Source organism: Diadema antillarum, unplaced genomic scaffold (assembly GCF_040938485.1).
Source record: "Diadema antillarum isolate AM-2024a unplaced genomic scaffold, OU_Dant_1.0 seq00000693_RagTag, whole genome shotgun sequence".
NCBI classification, from domain to species: domain Eukaryota; kingdom Metazoa; phylum Echinodermata; class Echinoidea; order Diadematoida; family Diadematidae; genus Diadema; species Diadema antillarum.
The window spans coordinates 3,074,157-3,100,557 of NW_027271598.1; the positions used below are offsets into that span (position 1 = coordinate 3,074,157).

Sequence of the window (26,401 nt, forward strand, 5' to 3'; positions counted from 1 at the left end):
CTGATGTCCCAAGGAGACAAATCTCTTTGTGATGTCCTCACCGACGTCATTAACGTCACCAGTGATTTGTATGTTTTTTTTTAATCAAAATCACACGGTATGCAAAATAGATACTAGTACTTGTCACGTGTTCGCTCTTAACAGATCATGTGATTATGATCTTCTTCATTATTTTTAAAGTGTTTTCAAAATGCGCCAATTGCACCTGTACAGATATCACCCCGTAGCCTTTTCAAATTGGCAACAGATGTTCATCGTAATCAAAATTATGGTCTACTTTTCAAATGACCCAGGCGTACAGAAAATTTTACTTGCTCGTTTTTTCACACATGAGTCACAAAAGATATGAATAAAAGTTCAACAATATTTTATTAAGAAAAAAAATTGCAACCTTATTTTTTGAGATCATCTGTGATCTATCTGAATGTTTTGTAGCAAGTTTTGCACGAAATATATTGACCTTATGGTAGTTTTGGTGAACGAGCCTTCATAAGCTTTACAGGGAAAAATGTAAACACCTTAATCGTCCCTCACATCGAGGAAACTTTCTCATCATGAGAAGTAGAAGTAACTCTGGTGTCCGTTTGGACTACTATTATCGTTTGGTATCAAAAACTATTCTTGCCTATCAGGTAGGTATCTCATACCCATTTTGATGACATGTATGCGATAGTATCAGACAAGCTCCGGCGCGAGATCTCGCAAGAGCTACGTGTGGAGATATTATGGGTGTGCATACACACAGAGTATGTAGGTCAACCCTGCTCTTTAGTGCCTCTGGGCTCTGGCCTAGCCCCGGAGACCGCGCCGCCAGGCGCGGTCCTGGCGGCTTCCCCGCAGTTTCGCTAATGTGAGAATAACGAATAGCTCCCCTATTCTGTGTGCTTGTGCAAGTGATTGTGAATTCTGTGAACATCGGTGAGCTGCTTATAAGACATCATTTTGTGCATCACAAGCAATGAAATGCCTCAAACAGTCGCCGATGATAGTCATTTAGATTTCATCGACCCATGTAAGTATTCCTAGTAGTTTCTGTAGAAAAATTAAGGAAATATAGCGCCGCAAAGGCACCCGTTTGTTCAACATGAAGATCTGAAAGAAATGGGAGCACGGCGCAGCCGCCACACGCAGTGTGCATGCAGTGTGGCGGCTGTCGCAGTTAGGCTCTGGCCCTGCGGCTGCGGTCACATTTGGAAGCCTGGGTAGGCCTGACAGAAAGATCCGTCTGTCCGGAGGACTCTTTTATATTTTGCCATTAACGCTGTCCTCCGTATACGGAGGGGATCCGTGACGCCAGACGCAGTCTCCGCGGAACATTCCCCGACGGACAGATACAGACCGATCTTTCGGTCAAGGGTAGATCTAGGCCTAACGTTAGATGTAAAAATGTTTATGTGGTTAGGCTGTGGGATCCATAGGACCTAGGCTAGCTGGAGCTGTCTAGGTAACCAGTAGAAATTGTCTGCCAATGAAGCAGGTTATGTTTTCATCGGCGTGCGTTTGTTTGTTTGTTTGTGACGTGTGTTTTGTCTGTCTGTGTTTATAATTCAGTCCGGGAAACCCGCTCATGAGGACTGTCCCTCCTCATGAGGACTGTCCCTCATGAGGACCTCCCCCCGCCTCATGAGGCCCCCTGGGGAACGCCTCATGAGGCCCCCCATTCACTTCTTATTCATCTCACATCTGACGTATAAATTGTCGCAACTTTGCACGGTGATTTTTTGTTACCTACTCATGTCCACTATCCATGATGAAAAGAAGAAAAAATTCTGTCTGTTTTTTTTTCAAAAATCGAGTTTTAATCAACCGATGCAGAGCGCCCATCAAAACACGGGCGCCAGCGCGTTCGCACAATGCAAGACTGCCGCACCTAGCGGCCTGATCCGACTAAATATTTTCGATGCTTTTTTCTGCGGCTCTCACCTCTCCGCGCACGAATCAGCCTCGTGAAGCTGAAGTCTGACATCTTTTTACACAAATTCGTAACGAGAAAAATTAAATCAGTACTAACCTGATCTTGTCCATATATTCCAAATTACTATTCCACACTGATAGAGTAGGTGGGTAGATGACATTCTCCAGTTTGTTAGCAAAATAATCACTTTGTAGGTATGACGAGTTCACTTTCTTCGTCAATTCCGCCCACGATTCCGCCGCCCGCTTACCGTTTGGGCGCTTTTTCTGGAATCATCCCGCGACGCGACGTACGTCGCATCACATCACGCATCCAGCACATACCAGTCTGGTATGTGCTGGATGCGTGATGTGATGCGACGTACGTCGCGTCGCGGGATGATTCCAGAAAAAGCGCCCGCTTACCGTTTGGGCGCTTTTTCTGGAATCATCCCGCGACGCGACGTACGTCGCATCACATCACGCATCCAGCACATACCAGACTGGTATGTGCTGGATGCGTGATGTGATGCGACGTACGTCGCGTCGCGGGATGATTCCAGAAAAAGCGCCCAAACGGTAAGCGGGCGGCGGAATCGTGGGCGGAATTGACGAAGAAAGTGAACTCGTCATACCTACAAAGTGATTATTTTGCTAACAAACTGGAGAATGTCATCTACCCACCTACTCTATCAGTGTGGAATAGTAATTTGGAATATATGGACAAGATCAGGTTAGTACTGATTTAATTTTTCTCGTTACAAATTTGTGTAAAAAGATGTCAGACTTCAGCTTCACGAGGCTGATTCGTGCACGGAGAGGTGAGAGCCGCAGAAAAAAGCATCGAAAATATTTAGTCGGATCAGGCCGCTAGGTGCAGCAGTCTTGCATTGTGCGAACGCGCTGGCGCCCGTGTTTTGATGGGCGCTCTGCATCGGTTGATTAAAACTCGAATTTTGAAAAAAAAAACAGACAGGATTTTTTCTTCTTTTCATCATGGATAGTGGACATGTGTGTGTAACAAAAAATCACCGTGCAAAGTTGCGACAATTTATACGTCAGATGTGAGATGAATAAGAAGTGAATGGGGGGCCTCATGAGGCATTCCCCGGGGGGCCTCATGAGGCCTCATGAGGCGGGGGGGAGGTCCTCATGAGGAGGGACAGTCCTCATGAGCAGGTTTCCCGGACTGTAATTATAACATTAAAAGTACGGATTTGGACACAAGGAACAGTCACTTGCTGCACTAGTGTAGATGCAGTAAATTAAAGCAAGCCGCCCGTAATTTGACCATCCATAGCACCATCCAAAATTCAACCACAGGCTAAAAATTGTACATGTCAGTCCAGGAAATCGGCTCATGAGGGGGGCTCTGTCCACTCTTCCCCTCACATGGGCACTTATGGGGTACTCAAGAGCAGAGCCAGAGGCTCCCTCCCCACCCCGCACTGGGCCGCAGTGCTCATGAGGTCATTTCTCATCGATCATCCGACTCACATCTGATATATAAAATCTAAATGGTCGCAAGTTCGCTCTGTGATTTTTTGTTACACACACATGTCCACTTTCCATTGCCATGATGATCTATTTGTTTTGATTAAAACTGTAGGTGTGTCTGAAAAACAAAAGTGTATTATGGGTTCTTGTTAAATGCTAGCAGCTACATACCGGTACTGTATGCATCTGGTTGAGCTGCCAAAAATACACCCCAACAACAAAAACAACAAACAAAAACTCATGCTCTACTATAATCCTGGGGCGCTCCTTGTACACAGTTATACTGTGGGAGCGCCCTGAGTCAAAAGAGTGCTGCCACTGTACATTAAAAAAGAAAAACAAATTTTCGCGCCAATACAAGTTTCGTATTTTACCAGCACAAGGCTTACTTTTATAGAATACATACCGGTACTTTCTTACCTTACTAATACGATACGTTCACTTGTTAATTTCCCCATCGCATTGATACCATGTAGTCTTGAAAAGACGTTTTTCTGAGAGTTCATCTCCATCCCTCCCGTTCAGTCTTTGGCTTTCGATGCAACCTTTGCGTGGCACTTTGCGCGTTGGCGAAATGAATACGCATGAGAATCGCGATGAATACGCATGAGAGTCATGATGATTTTAGTCTTTGAACAAGGCCCTTTCATTGCGTGTTGTGTAGCTAGTGGCGAGCGAAAGGGTTTGAGTGAAGGTGCCCACACCAGCGGAGAGTCATTGATTTGGACAGAAATGGACTATCTGCAGACTATTACGTTCCGCATATCCTCTTGTCGATAATTGGAATACATCGGGAAGTATTCAAATTGACGCATTTTGTAGTATTAAAGGTGAAATTTAACCGCGATACTAGGCCTTCCCAGCTCCAAAATCCTACAATGCGCAGCCCCAATGCAAAGCATTGGGGCTGGTCGCAGTTGGCTCTACTCTAATTGTTTATGTATAAATTTGTGTATTAAGTCATTTTTTTTACTCTGTCCATACAGAATCCAATCACAGGCCTGCTGCAAGCCACTGCAGATCAGAAGCACGCCTGGGTGAGGGACAATGTGTACGGCATCATGTCTGTCTGGGGCCTGGCCCTGGCCTACCGCAAGCAGGCTGATCTGGATGAGGACAGAGCCAAGGCCTATGAGCTGGAGCAGGTCAGGTCAAAGTTCAGTCTTGAATGATGCATCTAATCTGTTTCTGTGGATAAATTGTGTATAGATGTTCTATTCAAAAGCAGAAAAAGATCATTTTGTTTACACAGAAATTGATGCATTTAAAGGACATTATATGGAATGTATTAGAGTAGAGTACCTTGTCACCAGTTTGATGGGATTTCTACTGTATTTATGGGATGATTTAGAGCTCTCCTTAGATTTGGTGTCGAAATGATATAACTAACATTGTTTAATTGTGATAATGGAGAATCTCCTTGTCAGGTAACAGAAGAGTTGGTATTCTTGATATTCTAGCTTGAGAGAAGGATTCTTTTTCTTCCACCAAATTTACTCAAAGTGAAGAGAGAGTACCAATACTGTTTTTTTCGCGAGGGTTTAATTTTCGTGAATTTCGCGAATCACAGTTGGATCGCGAATTTAACAACACACGAAAATGTCTCCGTGCGCTTTTTTAATAGAGCATTAACGTAAGCGTCGGCGTCGATTCACGAAAACAACATCTCGCGAAAATGTCTTTGACCTCATCATTCGCGAAAATATCTGTACGCAAAAATAACAGCGTATACAGTATACAGCAGGGCTGTGAGAGATCAGATTTAATCTGATTTCAGACTTATTTGCTCTTCCCCAAATAACCCATTTTCAGATTTTTTTTTGCAGTTCAGATGCACTGAAATATTTATAGTTTAAGGTATTTCAGACTTTTCCCCCGTAAGTTTCAGATTCTTTTCAGACTTTCTTTTTCTGCAAGTACTCTCACACCCCTGATACAGGTGTACAATTATAAGCATTATTTCTTCCAATGCTGTAGACTTATGTGCAAGGAATGTTGTCATTTAACGTTAGATTTCATTCATTGTACTCGACAGACAGTTCCTGGTACATAACAGACATAAAGAAGAAATTTACACAACATAGGATTGTGTACCCTAGTAATTTTATACTGTATGTGAATTTGTGTGAAAAGTGATTACTTTCTTTTTTTCTCGCTTACAATGGCATCATTAACGTACCTTTGCTCCTGTTGCCATGGCAGCAAGTGGTAAAGCTAATGCGGGGCCTCCTAACCAGCATGATGAAGCAGGTAGCCAAGGTGGAGGCCTTCAAGCTCTCCCAGAGCCGCCTGGACTCCCTGCACGCCAAGTACGACAGTGAGACGGGCGACCCATGCGTCAAAGACACCGAGTGGGGCCACCTCCAGATTGATGCTACCTCCCTCTACCTCCTCATGCTCTCACAGATGACTGTCTCAGGTTTTTATCTTTCATGCCTTTGTGTGTGTGTGTGTGTGTGTGTCTGTCTGTCTGTCTGTCTGTCTGTCTGTCTGTGTGTCTGTTTGTACAATGTATGTCTAGATGTCTGTTTTCGAGACTCATAATTTTATAAACATTTTCAGAGATAAAAGTACTTGAGGAAATTGATTTTAGGTTAAAAAAGAAGTGGCATAGAAGGCTAAAGACACATGAGTAAGATCTTGTCAGATGTGAAGTTATTGCATCTTGTTGAAAATCACACCCAATGTCCATGCCAGTGTCATTTAACATTGTTTGTACTTCATAAAGAAGATTTATGAAGCTACAGAGAAAGCTCAAGTGAAAGAAAGGATATTCATGTATTACCACCATGTGTTCTTTCTTGTACCATTCTTCTCCTGTTATCGCAGGTTTGCAAATAATCTTTACATTGGATGAGGTTGCGTTTGTACAGAATCTCATCTTTTATATTGAGGAGGCATATCGCATTGGGGTAAGTACTGTCTGTCATTAGCTGCAATATTCATTGCAAGTCATTACTGTTTTAATCAACAGTGTACCATGTATGCTGCTGCCAAGTTGATAAGCATTCATGGTTCACAAAGTTTGTCTTAGGGTGGGGTTGGGGTTCTGATACCTCAAGTCTGAGGGTCAAGTGGTTTTAGATCTCTGACCAGAAGGAATATATATTTGTTTGTATTGTTTGGCAAACACTCTACACATGTTTAAAACTATACAGATAACTGTAGTCATGATGTCAAGACCATGGTTTACATGGTACATGTGAAATACATTAGTTTGTTTACACTATTAAAGATAGACTATGTTCACATTCCTACATAGTGTGTAGGTATGGTTTGTGAAATTTATATCAGTTTTCTCTTTCGCATCCACAGGATTATGGAATCTGGGAGAGGGGTGACAAGACCAACCAAGGCTTGCCGGAGCTTAACTCAACTTCCATTGGCATGGCCAAGGTACTAGAATAGATAGAGCATTACCTTGAAAGACAGATGCGTCTCGACCATGAAGATATTATGATACGCAATGCAGAAAAACAAGTTGTACATCTTTGTTAAAGTTGTCTATGTTCCGAGGAGAACTCACTAATGATGCCATGAAAGTTACGAGTCACTGAAGAGGCACGATTACATTGATTTTAACTTACTCATTGTGCATGCAATAACTGCTCTAGAACAGCATGATTTTAGAAGTGTTTCGAGAGCATAAGAACAGGTTTGAACAAATGACAGAGGTATTATGATAAAGTTTCCTCTGCCAGGTGTTTCCCATTAATTCCAAGGATGCCATATTTTTCTCACTGGTTTGGAATTCAGCGGATACTTTGATTCATCACATGCATTTCATCCTTGTCACAAGTTGGGTATTTTCACAGACTTTCTGCTGTGGAGATTTGCAGTTTGTCTCTGCTTTTTCAAGGTTCCAGTAAGCTAGTCTGTGTCTAAATCCTGTGTGTTAATTTTAGGCTGCAATGGAGGCCATCAATGACCTAGATCTGTTTGGAGCAAGAGGCGGCCCCAGATCGATGATCCATGTTCACTCAGACAAGATTGCCCAGTGCCAAGCCATCTTACACTCAATGCTGCCCAGAGAATCTAGCTCAAAGGTAAAGAGGAAATCCAGAAAATGTGTTGTGGAGGAAGGCATTTGCTTTTTGTTTGTTTTGATTTGGAAAAAGCCTAGCAAGACAATATGCATACAATTGTGATTATCGCCAGCCAGACAGCATTATCAGATGGTTTTCACATAGCATCGATAGTATTATTGAGATTAGCCCTTTATGTGCCAAGTTCATGTTTTCTACTTTGCATTGGAGTGCCAGTTACATGTGTGCTGGCTTACAGTGTGGTATTATTATATGTATTGTTAACCCGTTGAGGACGGTTTGATTTTGCTACAACACGCATTTTCCATAGACACCTGCCCGAGTATACTCGGGACTCGTCCTCAACGGGTTAAGTGACTGATTCCATTACTTAGTAGAAACAGATCATCACAGTTTTGCTTGTTTGCCCATTTGTGATTCTCTCCCTGTAGTCAACTTTTGTTATCTATTTAAAGGCAGCCGATCGCCATCCCTAATGGTACGTAAACTCCGAACGACCGAAGTTTGTGCATGCAATTGCGCAATACCAGATCGGTGCTATATCCATAAACGTGTGGGACAATGCTACCACTGAGACAAGTGTGTATGTGTGCGTGTGTGTGTACGCATCATACACAAACACTGTCACCGCGAGCTGCGGTGATTGGAGGAGAGAGGCCAGAAGACGCTGCAGCGTGTGTGTGTGTGTGTGTGTGTGTGAGTACGCATCATACACAAATATTGTCACCGCGAGCTGCGGTGATTGGAGGAGAGAGGCCAGAAAACGCGTGGCTCTTTTGGCCTCTCTTCATGCGCATGCGCACTGAGAGTGTGCGTCCATTCGGAAGCTCTCGTGGCTCGCTGGGACGGCCATTTTGGGTTAGGAGATAAGCACAGGGAGCTCTCTTGTAGCCTACCGTATTTTCGCTGACCCATTGAGCCAGCGCTATTCTCATTCGGGGGTCACTACATTTGATACAGAATGGGGGAGGCAGCGTGTTGCGTTCGTCTCCGTGCCGCACAAACCACTCGCCACGACTGAGTGTCTTTAAAGTCTTCATATAAATCTGGTACTTACTTAATACTCGATAGCCACATTTGGTATTACTCTGTTGAGCCAGAAGATTAGGTACAATCGTCTCTGATACAGTCTGTGCGTAAATAAAGAAAACAAAGAATCCAGAATTGACAGCGCTTTCCTTTCATGACAGTACCACCAAGTTAATGGCCAGTTCCAGTGTACAAAAGTCACTGTAATCATTTCGTACCTACTGATAATTTTGTCTCATGAAGTCTTGTTTGTGTAATATAACTCATAGGAAATTGATGCAGGTCTGCTGAGCATCATTAGTTACCCTGCCTTCGCAGTGGACGACGAATCCATCGTGAGCCTGACACGGCAGCAGATAGTAGACAAACTGCAGGGACGATACGGGTGCAAGAGGTTTCTGAGGGATGGGCACAAGACCGCAAAGGAGGTACAGTGTGCAACATTTTCAAGACAATGACAAAACTAAAAGAGTGTGGCAAATCAAGTGCTCCATTTTGGCCCAGAAATTAGTGCTAAGTCACTGCTATAGGATGTATAAGCACAGCACCTAAGATGTCTTTGTAAAGCAATACTGACTCCATGTTTAGATTTAGATTGATTTGCATGCAAGAATTGCTGTGCACATAGGTGAATGACTCAGTTTTGAAAGTCAAGTTGATCACTCGCATCATTTAAATAAAAAAGACATCAGATGCTGTTTCTAGGTTTTATGTGCATGCTTGTACTGCCATAGTAATGATATTTGGAAGACAGCTTTTGTATCATGTTTACTTGCTGCAGAACGTGCTTACAAAAGAATTGATTGTTTGTCAAAATGTTAGTATCAGTCAGATGCCATCTTCAAAGGTCATACATCTATCTTTAATCCATTGAGGATGAGCTGATTTTGCTGTAAGTCTAAATTCCCATAGACACCTGCCCAAGTATACTTGGGACTAGTCGTCATTAGGTTAAGGTGTTTGAATATGGGTTCTGGTAATACCAGTCTTTGGTGCTTCGATAGGCGTTGTCTCATTTGGATGTGCAGCTTGGTGGGATAGTATCTGCTTGTGGTGTATGGCTGCCCACATGGTATGTGATTCATGTTTCCTAAAGACAGTGCTCTGCTGAATTTTTGATATACCAGTGTTGCTCCCTGCACTTTTATCCCTGTACAAGGCAATGGTATATATGCATGAAATGACTTCTACTATTGTGTGCTTGTGTCTACATTCTTATCATGTTCCCAACAAGGTGCTTCTTCCTGCTGTTCATTTGTAGTGAGATCACCATCACATCAGCCTTTCATAAGAAGAACTAATCATTGTTGCAGTGCATGTTACATGTGGCATCTGTAGTTGGCTTATCGTCTTGATGCATTCTTTCTCCAGGATCCCAACAGGTTATACTACGAGCCGGCCGAGCTGAAGATCTTTGAGAACATAGAGTGTGAGTGGCCCCTCTTCTGGACCTACCTGGTGATGGACGGGTCTTTCGGGGGTGCAAGGAGCAGGCAGATGAGTACGCAGAGGCCCTGGAGGAAATCATGGTCCGGAATAGCGATGGAACTAAGATTGTGCCTGAACTCTACTACGTGCCCTCAGACAAGGTTTGTGTACTCTGGGGCATGCACAATAGAAACTCTTTGTACTGTAGCACTGACCAATAGCTAAGTCTTGTGCAAAAGACCTAGGAAGCTGTATTTATAAGTGTATGTTGCAGTGATAACTCCCGAAGATGGATATTGATTATTCTTTCACACATGCCTATAATGAATCAGAGCGGTAAACGTATGTGGGATTCCACTCAGTAGAGTGCTCAAAGCGCATAAATACTAGTATCATTACCCCGGTCTCTGGATACGTTATTTTCCACCAGCACTGAAGGTGCTCACACTCTCTACTCCCTGGGGAGCATTCCAGACAGTTGCTATTTTACAGGCGCGCATATGCTGATCAACCAACATAAACATTCTCATATCCTACCGGGTACCCATTTATACTCCTTGGCGGAGAGCAGCAATATGGATTAAGTGCCTTGCTGAAAGGCAAACATGTTGGGCTGCGTGGGGCTTGAACCCACAAACCTAAATCACGCTCATGTGATTCAGAGACGTGCGCTCTTATCCACTCGGCCACAACACCTCCACTTCAGATAGAAGGAAGCTATGGGTAACCTCTGATTTTGTGTCATGAGTTTAATGGCAACATTAAGATTTTGAAAAAGTAGCATCTGCAGTCTGATAGTAAGTGTTTGTCAATTTCAGAAAGTATACGTCCACATGTCCCCCCTTGTGTCCTTCCAACATCAGGTGGAACTGGAGTACAAGAACCCCCACAGTCAAGACCGGCTTCCCGGAGGGAAAATCCCCCAGCTGTGGGGACAGTCCCTCTACATCCTGGGCTCCCTCCTTAGGGAGGGATTCATAGCCCCCGGAGAGATTGACCCCCTCAACAGGAGGCTCTCCACGGAGCAGAAGCCAGACCTCGTTGTGCAAGGTGGGTCTGGGCTTGGATTGGACATTGTACAGTTGAAACTGCCCCACTGCAGCACATATGCTGATGAAGTCCACAGAGGTTATGATATTCTGACATTGCTGTTACGAAGGACATGTGGCTGTATGGTGTTTACCTTGTGGAGTTCGCTAGCAATGTGCTAAATGCAGAGCCCACAGATTATACATTGATAAACAAAGTTGCAAAGTTGCAAGATCTCTCAATTCTTTTAGGATGTGAATAGAGCATCAAAGTTAACTTAATTCAACTTCATTGCCTATGATTGAAGTCAAAAGCAAAGGTCTCAAAAACAAAAATCAAAACAGTAATCAAAACATTATCGAGGGGGAAAATGTTGGTGGAATGAACAATTGAATTTACCTCATGTTATCAGTATTCATGTGTATGCACATACAATTTTCAAATTTATGTAGCAGGTACAGCCACTTGAGTTATCACACCCTGTGCGCATTACACGTCAAGCAACCCCCCCCCCCCCCCCCCCCCCAGTTAGTGAATATTTGCTTTACTCTGCCATGCTATTCAAATTTTTTCCAGTTGCCTTGCTGGCTCAAGACAACTACATCCTGGACAAGATGCGAGAGCATGGCTTCCAGATTCAGACTGTGGCAGAGGTTGCCCCTCTCCAGATCCGACCAGCGAGGGCGCTATCCAGCATATCAAGACTTATGGGTAAATCTTATATGAGAGGTTGAAATTAGATAATGTAGTTGAAACATGGCTCTTTTTTTGATAAAAGTTTCAGTAGTTGTATGAAAAGTTTTGACAGCTTGGTATCTAAAGGCTATGCAAATTCGCAGCATGAAAGTTTTCATTCAGAGATTTTTTCTAAAGTTTTATTTGAAGAGCTCATCATACTGTGATTGTGAATTCTTCTATTCTTGCTGATTAGATTGTGTGGACCTTTGAAAGGTAAACAAGATTACATTAGTTTGTTGCGGGAGCATATAATCTTAACAACAACAACAATAAATACAATTTGGAATCAAGGGATCAGATAAATGGGCTTTTCATTATTTTATCATTCAATACACTTAAAGCAAGATTTGGTCTCATTTTTATAGGAAATGTTGTCTCTCAACCTCAATATCACATTTGTTTAGTTTCTCTATTCATTTTCTCTATCACATGAATTTGAAATAAAGCTGCTACTTTGCAATGCTGTGTTGTGTTGTCTTTAGGGTTTCTACCAAGTTGATGCCCAGAGCATCACATAATGTTATGTCTAATTGTAAACTGGTTTGCCATGTGTGAATACATATCAAAGATTATCATCTATGTAGGACGTTTTAGCAGCGCATTAAAAACGTGTATTGTTGTCCGCTCAATTTTTACCGTTCAATATCAGAGCATATTGAACGAAACGCATAGGCCAACGTATTAATTCCTCATAGGCTGCCATTGTTACTTGCCGTTCAAGATCATACCATATTTAATTCTGTCTCGCCTGTTGCGCGAGCGCTTGCTGAATGCTCAAACGCTTGCTACTAGTGCGCGTCATTTTGTTACAATTCACAAGTGCGCAAACATCTTGCTAGTTGCTTGTTTCATATGCAGTTTTAGGGGCTTCTCCTTTTCAGTGACTGCCGACTGCCGTGTCAACTTCAAAGACGAGTAGAAGCTCGGTAATTTTGTGCAGTTTATGCTTGCTCTACTGATTGTATAGACAGGGCTCGACACTAAAAGTGGCCCGGTGGCCCGGGGCCACCAAAAACGCATGTTGGGCCACCAAAATTTCAGAAATGAAGAATTTGATGGCCTGATTGGGCCACCAAAAAAGGTCAGATGTTTCCCTTTGGGCCACCAAAAATAAAAGTTAGTGTGGAGCCCTGGTATAGATGATAATGATTATATTGGATGGCCTTGATTCATGGAATACCAGGGAATATTGCACTCGTTAGGGTTAATATTGCACTCATCTTCGATTCGTGCAATATTGGCTCTAACTCGTGCAATATTTCCTGGTATCCCATTCAAATATAAATATTGACAAATTCTTTATCAAAAGAGTGAGTGGATATTGTGGTTTTACACTCATCATATTGCCACTTTGATGCACCCAGGCCTGTCCCAGTATATTCAAAGTATGGTGAGCTACAAATTACGGTAGCCCTCATACCACCTGGTTCTCAACAGATGCTAGCATTTGGTCACTTATTTTGCTTCTACCTTTGCTGCTATTTAGCTCTTTATGTGCCATGTTTGCACGACCAACTTAGTTGACGCCGCGCCAAGTTCGCATATTCTGCTCAAATGCACAAACCTGCCCAAACATGATAAATCGCCAAATGCCACAGTGCAGTGAAAGTCTTTATGCCGCATCCATTCTTGTCACATGTAGCTTGCAATTTTTTAACGTGGTGATTGACTATCAAGCAGTGTGCCATCAGTTCTCTCATTGTTTTGTGTGCAAAAGTATCTTTACATTAATGTTGTTACTGGTCAATTGAAAGAAGAGCAGACATAGCTTTGTTAATTTTCACATCAAAGCAGAGCTTGGCATTTTCTCAACAACTTTTCTCATTGCATGTCCAAGGTAACGCAAATCTATTTAAAGTTACACAGATTTGAAAAACAGAATGTCTTCCCAAAGCAAGACTACATTGCTCTCTCAAAATAATGTGGCACACAACAGGTTTACACCATGACACATAAAGAGCTAACATGCTCTTTTGAGCTCTGCTGAGATTCTTTGAAGTGACGTAATTGAGACATGGATGTTTCATGAAACCCCTGGGAATCTATTCTCCGTAGAAACTATTACACATTTATTTTCTGAAGGTCACAATGAAAAGCTTGGTCTGACTGGGAACGTCAACAAGGAAGTGGGGCTGCTGAGTACCAGCAAACTCTACGCACTGCACGGGACGGTATTGGCCTTCCTGCCCCAGGTAATCCAAGCCCCAAGTGGATCCCTTATACTGAAACTTGACACCCATGTTTGTACCAAGACATCCAATCCGCAAAGTTGCTCTTCACCACGGGACACAAGGAAGAAAAGTGGGATGATTCTGTGATGACTTAAGTGTTGGGTTATATATCTGTAGATATGATCCCTATTCTATAAAGCTAGGACAATGATGTGTCTTCATATATTATTGGCACTACTACAATGTAGGAAAGGCACTGCAAGTTCTTGGTATTATTTTTGTCATTGCATAGATCAATATCATGTGTCATTTATGTTTTGCTTTTGATGGACATGACTGCTTATGTCTATGCGAATGACTCCTATCAAATGTATGCAACAGACAGTACTTGTTCCCATATTTCAAGAAGCAAAATATTTATTTTATTACTTTGATTGCTCTTCATTCTTTGAGATTAAGTCTGTTGAAGTTCTTGTGGATTGTTAGAAACATGAGCAAACCTCGTTTGCAATATGGCATGAGAGTTGCACATCTTTTCTTCACAAAGTCATCATTTTAATGACTTTCAATCATATCCATATAGTCACAAAAGTTATCCGTTCATGAGCTTTGATAAAATTGATAAAAATGTGTGGGCTGGTCTTTTCAGCACCAGCCAGGCCAGTATCATTGTCTTCAATTTTGTTTTAGTTCCCCCCCCCCCCCTTTTCACTTTTCTTTGCAAGGGACCAGTCACAAAACTAAATGTGCATCACTGTGTCAATAAAAATGTAAGGATGTGTATTCAGGCTTAAAACCAGTGATTATCACCAGTATTTAATCATTTGTTGAGCTGACCTGTTTCGCCTTTCTCTGCTGACGCTCTAGTTCATGGACCACCACCAGTTCTACCTTGCCCTGGACAACAGCCTCCTGGCAAGCATCTCCATGAATGATGTCTCCTACCTGAGGTACAACTGGCGGGAGCTAGGCCGACCCACCATCTGCATTGAAGTCAGGCCAAGCATGATGGGTAAATAGTCTCAACAGTTTTGATAGGTATCATGTCACTTTCAACACTGGAAGATTTATGGTGTCAGTATCGGTACTGTACTGGTACTGTTACGGTGTCAGTATCGGTACTGTATCGGTACTGTTACGGTGTCAGTATCAGTACTGTTTGGGTTCAAATGTGTGTTAGTAAACTACATACAGTGCACTCCCGTAGTAACGAAATTCCGGTAAGTAAGTAAAAGGAAGTTAAAAAAAAAAGAAGGAAGTAAAATTCAGGCCGCAAAATCATCCGCTCTTTGTTCTTTGTTGTTTATTTGTTCGGTTATAGCGAAATTTCGATATAACGAAAGAAAATTGCCAGTCCCGAGGACTTCATTATAAATGGAGTCCATTGTACATACATGTAATTGTTGATGTATCTAGTTATATAATTTTGTAAGTTGGAGTATAAGAGAGAGTTTGTGTGTGTGTGATTGTGCTTATGTTTGTTTCGTGTTTGTGCCGTTGTGTGTTTCTGTCGGTGTGTAAACCGTCCTGCTCTATATTTGACTCTGTCCATGATTGATAGCTTTACAGTCTGTGATTTTTCCTACCAGGAATGGGATGCAACTCATATCAGGCATTGTCACTGGTGTATGCTTCACACATCAAATCAAGCAGTGTAATCTGTATGCATTTAAAAGCATTTGGAGCCTTCATTTTATTTCATTTCATTTATTTATTGTCCATAAAATGGAAACTCTTCATGAATCAAGTGGCATACATAATTACACATATATACCGTATGTCCCCCCAAAAAATTACAATGGGACCGTCCGCAACAATAACTTTAAAAATAGTGAATCAATCCAAATACAAAGGGTATGAAAATATAACTTATTACCCACATCTTACCAAAAAAAAAACCCATCCGATTTGCTTCAGTGGTCAAAGAGAAATAAGGATCTTTGTAGAGCATGTCGGGAATCCCTTCCCTCCAAGTTTTGTCCATTGTGTTCACAGTTCCAAGAGCATCAAGTACTAAACTTGGAAGGAACAGGCCCATGACATGCTTAACAACAATCCACATTTCTCTGTGACCACTTAAACAAATTGAATGGGGTTTTCTGCAAAGTGTAGGTAAGAAGTTCTAGTTTCATTCCCCGAAATAGCATTTAGATTGTTCAATTATTTTGAAAGTTATCAATGCGAAAATTGATTGTAATTTTTGGGGGGACATACTGTAGAGCACACATTTCAAAATGAAACACAAAAGATGATAAAAAAGTCCCACACATTTCATTAATTCATTGTATAAATAACACAGAAATCTTGACACCCAATAGCAAAAAGATACATCCACAACATTAAATATTGCACCTGTTTCTTCTGAATAAAACCCACACTTGGGGATAATGATGACTTTCATTTGTAGTGCTGTCCTGAGGGGATCATTCTCATATACCTTGCTCTGTAATTTTTCTAATCATGATTGGAATGACCAGAGGAGGATGAGCTGCACACCTCCATGCTGAACCTCTTCAGGAAGTTCCAGTCAGGCTATGTGAACGGGGTCCAGGTTCAGATGAGGAACCTTTCGGACCTCATCAGCACGTCGTGTGTGGAGAAACTGAGCTACCTCGAGAGCAGCCACCATCCAGGTAAATTGGAGGCGGGATGAATTGGGACCGCTGAGATGCGCTTTGTAGCAATGCTGTAAAACATGATATATTCGCGGCATGAAATTTTCGCGAATTGGAGCCACGGCCTTTTTCGCGGCATGAAATTTTTATGAATTGCCATTGGCATTCAATGCATACAGTTTAGACAAGAACTTTTGTGTGCATTTTAATTTCAAGAATCTTGGCGCTCACGAAATTTGCGAAATTAAAATGCACGTGAACATTCCTCATTTTACAGTAGTCTTATTGCATGTTTGGACGAAGCCGGTCCGTCTTGACGGGTGAAACGCACCAATAGTATATCAAAAAATGTGCACTCTGCCAATTTCCTGTCTCTCACAGCATTATGTTTAAATGTCTCATGTGAATTGGGCAAATAACATGAACATTTAAATGTCCACTGCACTTCTTCACGTTCAGAAGTCATGTCTCAGTGACTTTGCAACAATGTATGTGTAGTGTGGTCCTTTTAATGTCAGAACATTATACTGTAGAAGTAATATTAGCAAGTAAAGTCAATTCAGTTACTATGAAAGGATGATAATACTGTAAACATTGAAATGTTTGTGGGACATTAATTTTCGCATATTTCGTGCTAATTTTGGCTAGCCAAATTCTAAAACCTGCAAAGATATCTTTGTGATTGTCTTTGCAAATTTTGAACTTATTGAATCGCGTGCATCGATCACACAGTGCGAATTCAAGAACTTGAAAAAAAATAATAAGTTGTGCAAAAATATTGATGTCTACAGTATACATGGGTAATAACACTTACTGGATGCTGGTTGAGGTATATATAAAGTAAAAATATTGATGTTGAGATTGACAGTGATGAACATTCCACCATTTCTCCTCTGTGTACACACAAGGCCTAGAGATTTCCCAGTTCCTGGAACCGTCCAACCATGTATCTGAGCCCAGCCTGCGAGGCGCTGTACATCACCACCCACCCCACCACCACGACCAGGACTTAGACGTGGCCCTGGTGACGTCCACGCCGATTGACATCAGGGGCCCCCAGGCTGGGGCAAAGTCGGAGCACGGCGTCAAGCGGCGCTCTTCCTTCCACGGCAGCATTCAGAGGACGCGCTCCATCCATATTGAGGACAGCTCAGCACACCAAGGTAATATATTTTTTCCCAGAGAGTTTTCACCTCTCACCTGTCAGCTACAATCAAAGAAGGCATTAAAGCTATTTAAATGTTCATGAAAATCGATGTTGCATGCATGACTATCCAAAATGACGGCAGCCAGAGGTAATCCACTTAAAGGTAATTTTTCCCTTAATGTAGGAAGACCTTCTTTTCCACATATTTATTTTCATTTTCTGTTTGTTTGTTTTTTAAATATATATTCTGTGTTCACTGCAAGATAGTCACATGGTTTGTCAATGAGGAATGAAATGTTTGTGAATGTTTCTTTATTCTCATTTATGACTGCTTATAAAAGTTTTTCTTTTATTCAGCTCTTGACACAATTGAAAGTATCAAATTTCATGAGTATTTTTTTTTCCGGGATGACCCATTCAAAATGAAGGATCACCCCATTCTCTTTGAGGTGCAAATGGCATCAAAAATGGTTCATCATGGACCAAATGGCATCATTTATATGATAAAAAAAGTCCTCAAAACCTATGTGTTTTTTTTCTGCCAAGAGGAATGACTTTTTTATAACTCAGAATAATGGAATGTCATTGACTCTTTTACTGCCGAAAGTAGATAGCATTTAGCCATGCAAGTAACTGCTGTGTAAGTATATTATGTACCTGCAGCTTGTTTGTAGACATTTTCCTAAGCGACATGAAAGTATATGTACAATTTTAGTTTATATATGACTGCATTGTGTGAAGGTGTGTAGGATCTATGTTATGCTGTAAATTTTGTTCAGGGAGGCACACAATGGCTTAGGGTATTCAATTGTTGCATCTACATGTAACTCTTTTGCCCAGCTGTTTATAGTTGTGGCGTGGTAGCTTCTTCATTTATATGTTAACTTATGATATTTAGTTTTAAAAAGAAATCACAAATGAGCAGATGCTACCCATGTCAGTCAAATACGACTTTGAAGCCAGCTAAGAAGGATTATCCAGCTCAAAAGCATGTAGTAAAGGCTTAAGGTACATGTGGCTGCTGTGTAAGAAATTTGTTTGGCTCCACGTGAATGGTGCCATTTTTTTTCTCTCTTTCCATGTAGTTCCCCAATGCATGCTTAAAGGGATCATACAGTTTTGGTTGAGACCTAATTTCAGGTTTCTAACATTTTTTTGGTGAGATAATGTAATGAGTAACCTCTTGTGAAATATGAAAGAGCATGTAATTCTATGAGGAATTCAACTTTTATTTGATGAAAATTGGTTTTGAAATGGCAGAGATATCCAAAAAAGAGTGATTCTAATAAAGTGTGGGACCCACACTTTATTACGATCGCTTTGTTTTACTTTGTTTTTGGATGATTCAGTCATTCCAAACCCGATTTTCATCAAAAAAACTTTGAATTCCTCTTAACCCTATTTTAACTGGGCTATTTGAGACCAAGTTTTTACTGGGGGGTCAATTTGACCCCTCCTTCAGATCTCGGCCGCTGATCGCGCAATCGCCGCAAAATTTTGCCTGCACATAGAGCCAGATGTCAACTACAAGATTATATGGTCATACAATAGAAAAATTTGATTTTATATTTTTTTATAGATTAATTATGCAAATTTACGCATGAATCATATTTTCACCTATAACTCCATTAAAAAGACTGAAGGACTGCTAAATTTTTGTGTCAGAGTTCCTCAAGACACATCAAAAAATTTTTTTGTAAAAAAATAGCGCAATCAAAATCAGTTTCTTTTGTTTTTTATTGTTTTGTTAGTTTATGTATTTTGTTGTTTTTCCGACCTTTTGTTTTCTATTTTTTTTTTGCCAGAATTTGTTGCATGCACTTTTTCAAGCTTATCTACATTAGAATTGATAAATTCAGTGGTTAAAAGTTGAAATAATCTAATTTATATCAATTAAACAAAAAAACACAATTTGCATTGGATTTGCACACGAAATCATGAATTTGAGCTGTTTTCAGGTTGACATGCATATGCAAAACATTGCGTAACTCAGAAGGGTGTACCCGGACGTCGCAAATTTGGTCTCAAAATATACGGGAGACTTCAATGGAAAAAGGCAATGACACGGCGCTGCAAAATGGAGGCGCGTTGCGGAATCGTGGCGCGAAATGTCGAGGGGGGGTCAATTTGACCCCCCCCCCCCCAGTTAAAATAGGGTTAAAATGGTATGCTCTGTACTATATCATAAGTGTTTTCTTGGTATCTCGCAAAAAGTTAAAAGCCCAATTCTTATCTCCACCAGTACTGTACCACCCCTTTAATCTCTCCACACCCTAAATTATAATGCAAGATGCAGCATGAGTGCATTTATTTCTTATTACAAATTTTCATACATTTAGACAGATGTGCACTCTAGATAGTTTGTGTATCACAGTCCACTTTATGTGATAATGATGTTTATGAGTGCTAAACATGATTGGGATTGTTGACTTGGTAATTATGCATTTTGGGTATAATTTGTCAATATTTTGATGTTTGCACTCACTTCTTTGTCTGTTGTGTTATGACCTGTCTTTTTGTTGTCGTCTTGTCTATGGGAGCTTAGCCTCTGTACCAGGCTTTTCTATAATTTCCTCCTCTGGTAAGACGCTGAGTTTCTATTCACTTGTGTGATGCACTCATTGCAAAGAAAGCAAGTGCTAGAGCCTGCACAGTCACATCATCAGAGATGCCAACTTTTAATTTTTTGCAGTATTTTTTTCTTCAGGTTTTTGTTTATTTTTCATTTTTTTCCAAATATACTGCAGTTGTTGTTGTTGTTTTTTTTTCAATGGAAAATCTTGTTTTTTCCAAATTGTAATACCGGAACTACATAAATGTCTATTGCAGAAAAGGTCAAAATGCTGTTTTTCCACCAAATGTATACTCATTTTCTGCCCTCAGAATACTGCAGTGTTGTTTACAAGGTTGGCATCCCTGCCTCATAATCAGCAAATGAACAAATTTCAATCTTTTAATGTGCATGCAGCATTGTAGTGCATGGATCCATTAGTGAAAAAAAAAAGTCATACAAATGGAATTAGATTAGAAGGAAACAGACAAATAAACGTGCATTGTACAGAATGTCCTCTTCATTTTTGCAAAGCTACAAAAAAAAAAAAAAACCAACAACAAACAAAAAAAAAACCTATCAAAATATTCTCTGTTGCATACATATACATGTATATATGTATAAATTAAGAGGGTGAAAGGATACAAACCCTAAATTTAAGTTTTTTTGTGACATTGCTATGATAGTTTTCATAGAGACTAGGTGGAATTTGTGTGTATGTGTGTGTTGTTGTTGTTGTTTGTGAATGACATGTTAAATCTTTATCTAACCTTGATTTCCACACACATCACACACACACAAATATGGTGTACAACACCTCACTCCCCTTTAGCATGTTGGCATTCTGTATTTCATGGATCATGTTTCTTGATTGTACTGACTAATGAAGAGGAAAATGCATGTATTATATTATCTTGGGAAAGCAAGGCAGTTAGACCCTTGGTTTTCCACTCTAAATTGGTCAGAGTTGGTTACTGTGACTGAAAGATGTTTTTTTTTTTTTATTTTGTTTGCAATCACTGGGATGATTCAGTCACTCCTGTATACGTACATTTAAGCAACCACTACTTATCCTCTGCTTCTGCTCTGTATGATATGGCTAAAACTTTCCATATAAAGTTGTAGGTTGTTCCCTACCATCTGCCGTTGCTGTTGCTACTCCTGTTGCTCCAGTTACTTCTTTTATTGTTGCTACTCCTATTTCCCCACTACCTTTTATAACCGTCACAATGTTGCCAGTTACTGTACTTCCTGTCTTTCTGCACCTTCTCGATACTTCTAATGATTTCACATACACTTAGCTGATTTACACCTGGGCCCCATTTCATAAAACTTGTTATCAGTGACAACTGCCACATTTCTATGACAAATGTGCTCTCAGCCAATCAAATGCAAGGATTTCAGTAGCTTGTAACAACTTGTCAACAATAACAAGTTTTATGAAATGGGGCCCTGATGTATGTATTTACTTACGCGTCCAATTCTACTTGAGTATGTCAGCGTATATCCTGACATTACACCATCACTATTGATGTAGTGTAAAGTTTGTCCGTCAGCACTCTCTCTGATATTCATTGTGTCTATTACATTACATAACTGTCCTGCTCTTGATCCTCTTCAATCATCCATATCCTCTACTGCTACTCCTCTGTCCTTTCCCGACTTGCCATCCATTTTCCTGTTTTCCTTTTCGTCCATTGCTTGTCCTCCTTCAAATACCCAATCCGTCGTCTCCCGACTCTGTCCCCGCCCGTGCCGTGGAAGACACTCGGCCTCAGATGCACCTGTTGAAGCGCAAGGCCTCCATTCACTTTAACATGCCTTCCATACGACACGTGGAGTCCCCCACCCACCACCAGCGCTCTCTCCAAGACCCCTTGGGCGGCGGCCAGCGGGGTCGATCCGCCCCGATGAGGATCCCGCGGCAGAACGCCCTCGAAGGTAACGTGATCGAGGAAGACCCTGACGAGGCGTTTGGCTCTCCCTCCCCCAAGTTGGCACAAGAGCGCCATAACATGAGCAGCAGTGGTATGAAAAAAAGAAAAAAAAATTCCCCCCCCCCCCTACAAATTGACCCTCCTTATAATACAAATCCCCTTGAACTGTTTTGCCTGCTGTTTGCTCATCAGTGACTCGACATGTTTGGACTCCAGTCTTTGCATCATGCCTCATGGGTTATTTCCTGGTTTTATTGAGTCAAGCACATGTATGAGCCCTGTAGAGTACCTGTGCATTGATTGGTTGATTTGTTAGTTACTTGGTTCTTTTTTCTTTTCATTTTATCATTTTCATTGTTTTGGATCATGTGAAGGGATAGATGGATCTGACTTTAATACCTAGTTTTGTCTTTGGTAACTGACATGCCGTTATGGGGGTTGCTGTGTGAATAGGTTTCATGCCAAAACTCATTCCGATTGCATTGAAAACATGGATGAAAGTTGCAGAAAATAATTTTGCCGGTCTATTTAGCAGTTATATCTCTTTGATGCTAGTGCTTGTCGTCATTAAGCACCGATCCTACTATTAACATGTAGGACATTTCATTATAAATGGGGGATTTGCCTTTGATAGTAAGCTTTGAGGTATCCACTTCTTAAAGTAAAAGTTTGTTTGGACTGGAAAATGTCATTCTTCAAGCATACATTTTGAGCAATATGCATGGAAACTTATAATCAGTTCATCAAATTTTAAGATAGCATGCTCATGCTTGTCAGATACACATTTTAAGCAAAACTTCTTGGATTTTTTTCGCCCTCTCCAATGCATGTACTTTCCATGCTATTGTTGGAAAAAAAAAATCAGGAGAACGTTGGGACGTAGATTGGTGATTAATATGACTCTTTCCTGAGATTTGCATTTGACATGCTTGCCCTTCCAGAAAAGCATGCTCTGTAGTCACACAGACCGTCAGAAACTCTTCACCACTAGCAGCTGGTATTTCCGTCCCATCATCACATACCATCACTTATTTATTCAGTCAGCCAAGGTTTTTAGACAGAGCCATCCATGTTAGCGGGAACGGTAGGCACTGACAAGCATGCATGAGACAGTAGCAGAGAGCCTGTTCGTTTACTACAAATAACTTTTAGTATTTCTGCTTCACTCCATGGTTTCTGTTATTTTAGTTTTATATTGATCATCACCATTGCAACAGACATTTCAGCACAATAAAATACGGGGTATTTTAGACTCTCTGATCAAGTCCTTTGTATGATAGTAGTATTTACTTCATTAATTTTTGATAGTTGGTTTTTTTTTTTGGGGGGGGGGGTTGGTCTTACTTGCTTTGGACAGTTGGCCCCTTATAAAGCCTTGTGCACTTTTTGTTGCTCTTTTAAAGCACCAGTTTTGGTTCCATTAATTGATTCTCAGTGAAGTTAACTCAGAAGAATGTCCAAAGGAATTTATAAATGCATCTAGATACTATTGAAAAATTGTTTAGTATAGCTTGATTGAGGTGTGTGTAATTTTGAATATAATGCCCCTTGCTCACTATTCAGTCATATTTTTGAGAGATGTTTCATTGGCTTCACTTCGAAATCTGTAACAAGACAGGTGCTTTGCCGTGCTCTAATCAAGATGTTTTTATCCAATATTGGCTCTTGGTCTAACCATATGATTGTCTAATGTTGGCCCCTTTCGTTTGGGTGAACTACACCTCATGCCGACTTCCTGTAACAGGTAAATATGAATTGGTTCAATCAGCCAAAAGTCTTTGAGAGTCATTACTAATAATACCTGCTGGTACCCCTGTATTCTTCGGTAGCACATTTGTCATAGCAATAGTGCTTTCTCGTGTCCTGTGATTTTCCTGTCAAATGAGCTGTAGCTAGTAGATTTTGTAATACAGCTGATCTGACTCTTCTCCTCTTCAAAGTCTGTCACCCAAGGAAAGATGATAGGACGCTTTAAATTCACTTGTCGGCTGGATTGGGGCAATCTGTTTTTAACCGTAGGGCAAGTCAACTACAAAAATTCATGCTGTAAAAATGCACATGCAATTACAATAGAGTTGGCAAAGCAAATAGAGTGTTGATGGTTTTTAATGTGGCATCAAGAACTAATAACAGACACAGATTGAGCAGCGTGCAATTCTTGGCCTTATTTTTGTTTGTTTGTTGCTGTTTTCAGGATTTTTTTTTTTTAAATTTAGGCAGCCAGATTTTATCCACTTGCCCATGATGTGACCATGTCAGGAGAATGGATATGGTCAATAGTAGTGTTTTTTTTTATTTCTTTTATTCTTTCTTTTTTGAACTCATAAACTATGGGGATTTTCTTCTGAAATCTAGATGCATTCAGGTTTAGATTAAGTTTTAAGAGATTAGATAGTGTGTGATACAGAAGCTAAACATTCTACAGGTTTTCATTATTCATGATTCAGAGTGGTCAAGAAGATAGAAATACAAAGATTTATTTGCTGTCTTTTTTTTTTCTACTTTGATGAAAATGCCATATTCTAGACTACATGTATCTTGTAACACTACATGCTGGTTACTTAAATTTTCTGAATGATACTTTGTCTGAAAGGCTACTCACGTAATAATGATGAGCAGTAAATAATGAATAAGGATCTAACATTGTGTGTAGATTATATGAATAATGTCCACAGTTTTAAAGTCTCTTTCGTAGAGATTTTCCTTAGAATTTTCTGTAGAGATATGTAAAAAAAAAAAAAAAAATAGATAGAAGCCATACATCTGAGATCTGTAAGTTATGGGATTCAACTGCAGCTACTTTCACTGCAATTTGCTGAGTTTTCACCACTTGCTAAGCATTAAACGTGCTACTGCAATGTGTGCCTTTATACACTTTTCTCCTCTTTTTTCCCCCTTTTTTTTTTCTTAGTGATAGTCAATCTGCTGTAAAATTTTCTCAAATCATGTTTGTGTTCTCCCTGTATACAATTGCAGATAGGGCTCTATGTAAGACCTGTTTATATAACTTCTCCCTTATTCCACTAAACCAGTTTGTGTCGGTGGTCATAAGTAGATTATGATTTGTATAGTATTTTACATCTCTCTGTCTCCAAATGTGCTGTGAGAAACTAACTCATGTTGTCAATTCCACTGAATATTTTTTTTTTTTTTTTTTTTGCCTCCTGCATTCTATCCTGTCCCCTTCTGGTGAGACAATTTTTCAAGCAAGTGTTTGACAATGTGGGCCTACAAGAACTGCTTAAATCACTCCTCATACTTAAGGCATGCTTCTATACCTTGTACTTAATGCATACTTCTAAACCTTGTATTCAAGTAGAGAAAGGGTAACTCTATGTATTATAAGCAAACGTCTTAAACCCAAAACCAGCCAAGCTAGCCCAGGATGTCATTTTGGGACCTGACATGATATGAACACCTGTGATTTTGTATGGGTTTCCTGATGCAGGTTCAGAAATTATTGAAGAGGAAATCCATTAAAAAAAATAATAATGTGACCAGCTACAACAAAAAGGTCCTAAAGTCGCGCACGGTCGAAGCCGTGAAAATCGAGTTTGAAGTCAGAGCATTAAAATTGGTCAAAACTTACGATTTTCTGATTTTGATATATTATTGGAGTCTAACATGTCTTCTATCATCTGTCGAAATTTTGAAGCAAAATGATCAAAGGAAAGACCAAAAAATAGCGTTTTTCTGAGCCATGTTTTTTGGCGTTTCAACAAAGCAGAAACTGGTTCGAAAATTTGGATTGAGCGCCACAGATAGGTTCCGCCCCTAACAACGACCAGAGTGATCTCATTGGTCAGTTTGCTGCTTGCTGCTAACCGAAGCGTGAAGCTCGCACACTGCCCAGTCGACTGGTGCGTGCGAGCGGGGTGCGCTATGCTCAGCCGCTTCTCACATCCTGGTCACTGATTGGTTAGTGAGGAGACCGCCGACGCTGATGTGCTTGAATGAACTCTTCGGGGGTTGCTACAAATGTAGGCCTTACCTTCTATTGTCCAGAGGTGAAAACTGACTTGCATGTCCCTTGATCGCGATTGCGTCGAAAGGAAGACTTTCAGGGCGCTTTTCTCGAAACAGTGATTTTCCAGACGTCTCGACATGCTCTCTTTTAAACATCGATATCTCCGCAGCCGATTATTTTTATAAAATGTGTTATATATCAATTTAAAGCAGAAAGATTAGGGGATTATATCATGCAATTTTCAAATAATCGACCTCGCGCGACTTTAGGATCATTTTGTTGTAGCGGGTCACTAATGATTAACTGTTAAAGAGAGAGAGAAAAAAAAAATCCCTACAGAACATAGCAAAAAA

The 26,401-nt window shown here is 40.6% G+C and overlaps 1 protein-coding gene across 1 annotated transcript in view; it reads left to right on the top strand.

The window, feature by feature from the left end:
* Window positions 1-530: 530 nt before the first annotated feature.
* Window positions 531-26,401, top strand: part of LOC139737462 (probable phosphorylase b kinase regulatory subunit alpha) — a 61,658-nt gene continuing 35,787 nt past the window's right edge. Inside the window, 16 exon segments of the mRNA XM_071648137.1 lie at window positions 531-632; window positions 4,377-4,535; window positions 5,593-5,809; window positions 6,220-6,302; window positions 6,706-6,786; window positions 7,296-7,436; window positions 8,735-8,893; window positions 9,837-9,933; window positions 9,936-10,054; window positions 10,757-10,943; window positions 11,499-11,633; window positions 13,743-13,852; window positions 14,699-14,843; window positions 16,309-16,464; window positions 17,355-17,687; window positions 21,717-22,137. Coding sequence (XP_071504238.1) covers window positions 555-632; window positions 4,377-4,535; window positions 5,593-5,809; window positions 6,220-6,302; window positions 6,706-6,786; window positions 7,296-7,436; window positions 8,735-8,893; window positions 9,837-9,933; window positions 9,936-10,054; window positions 10,757-10,943; window positions 11,499-11,633; window positions 13,743-13,852; window positions 14,699-14,843; window positions 16,309-16,464; window positions 17,355-17,687; window positions 21,717-22,137 — 2,621 coding nt within the window. The 5' untranslated portion in view covers window positions 531-554.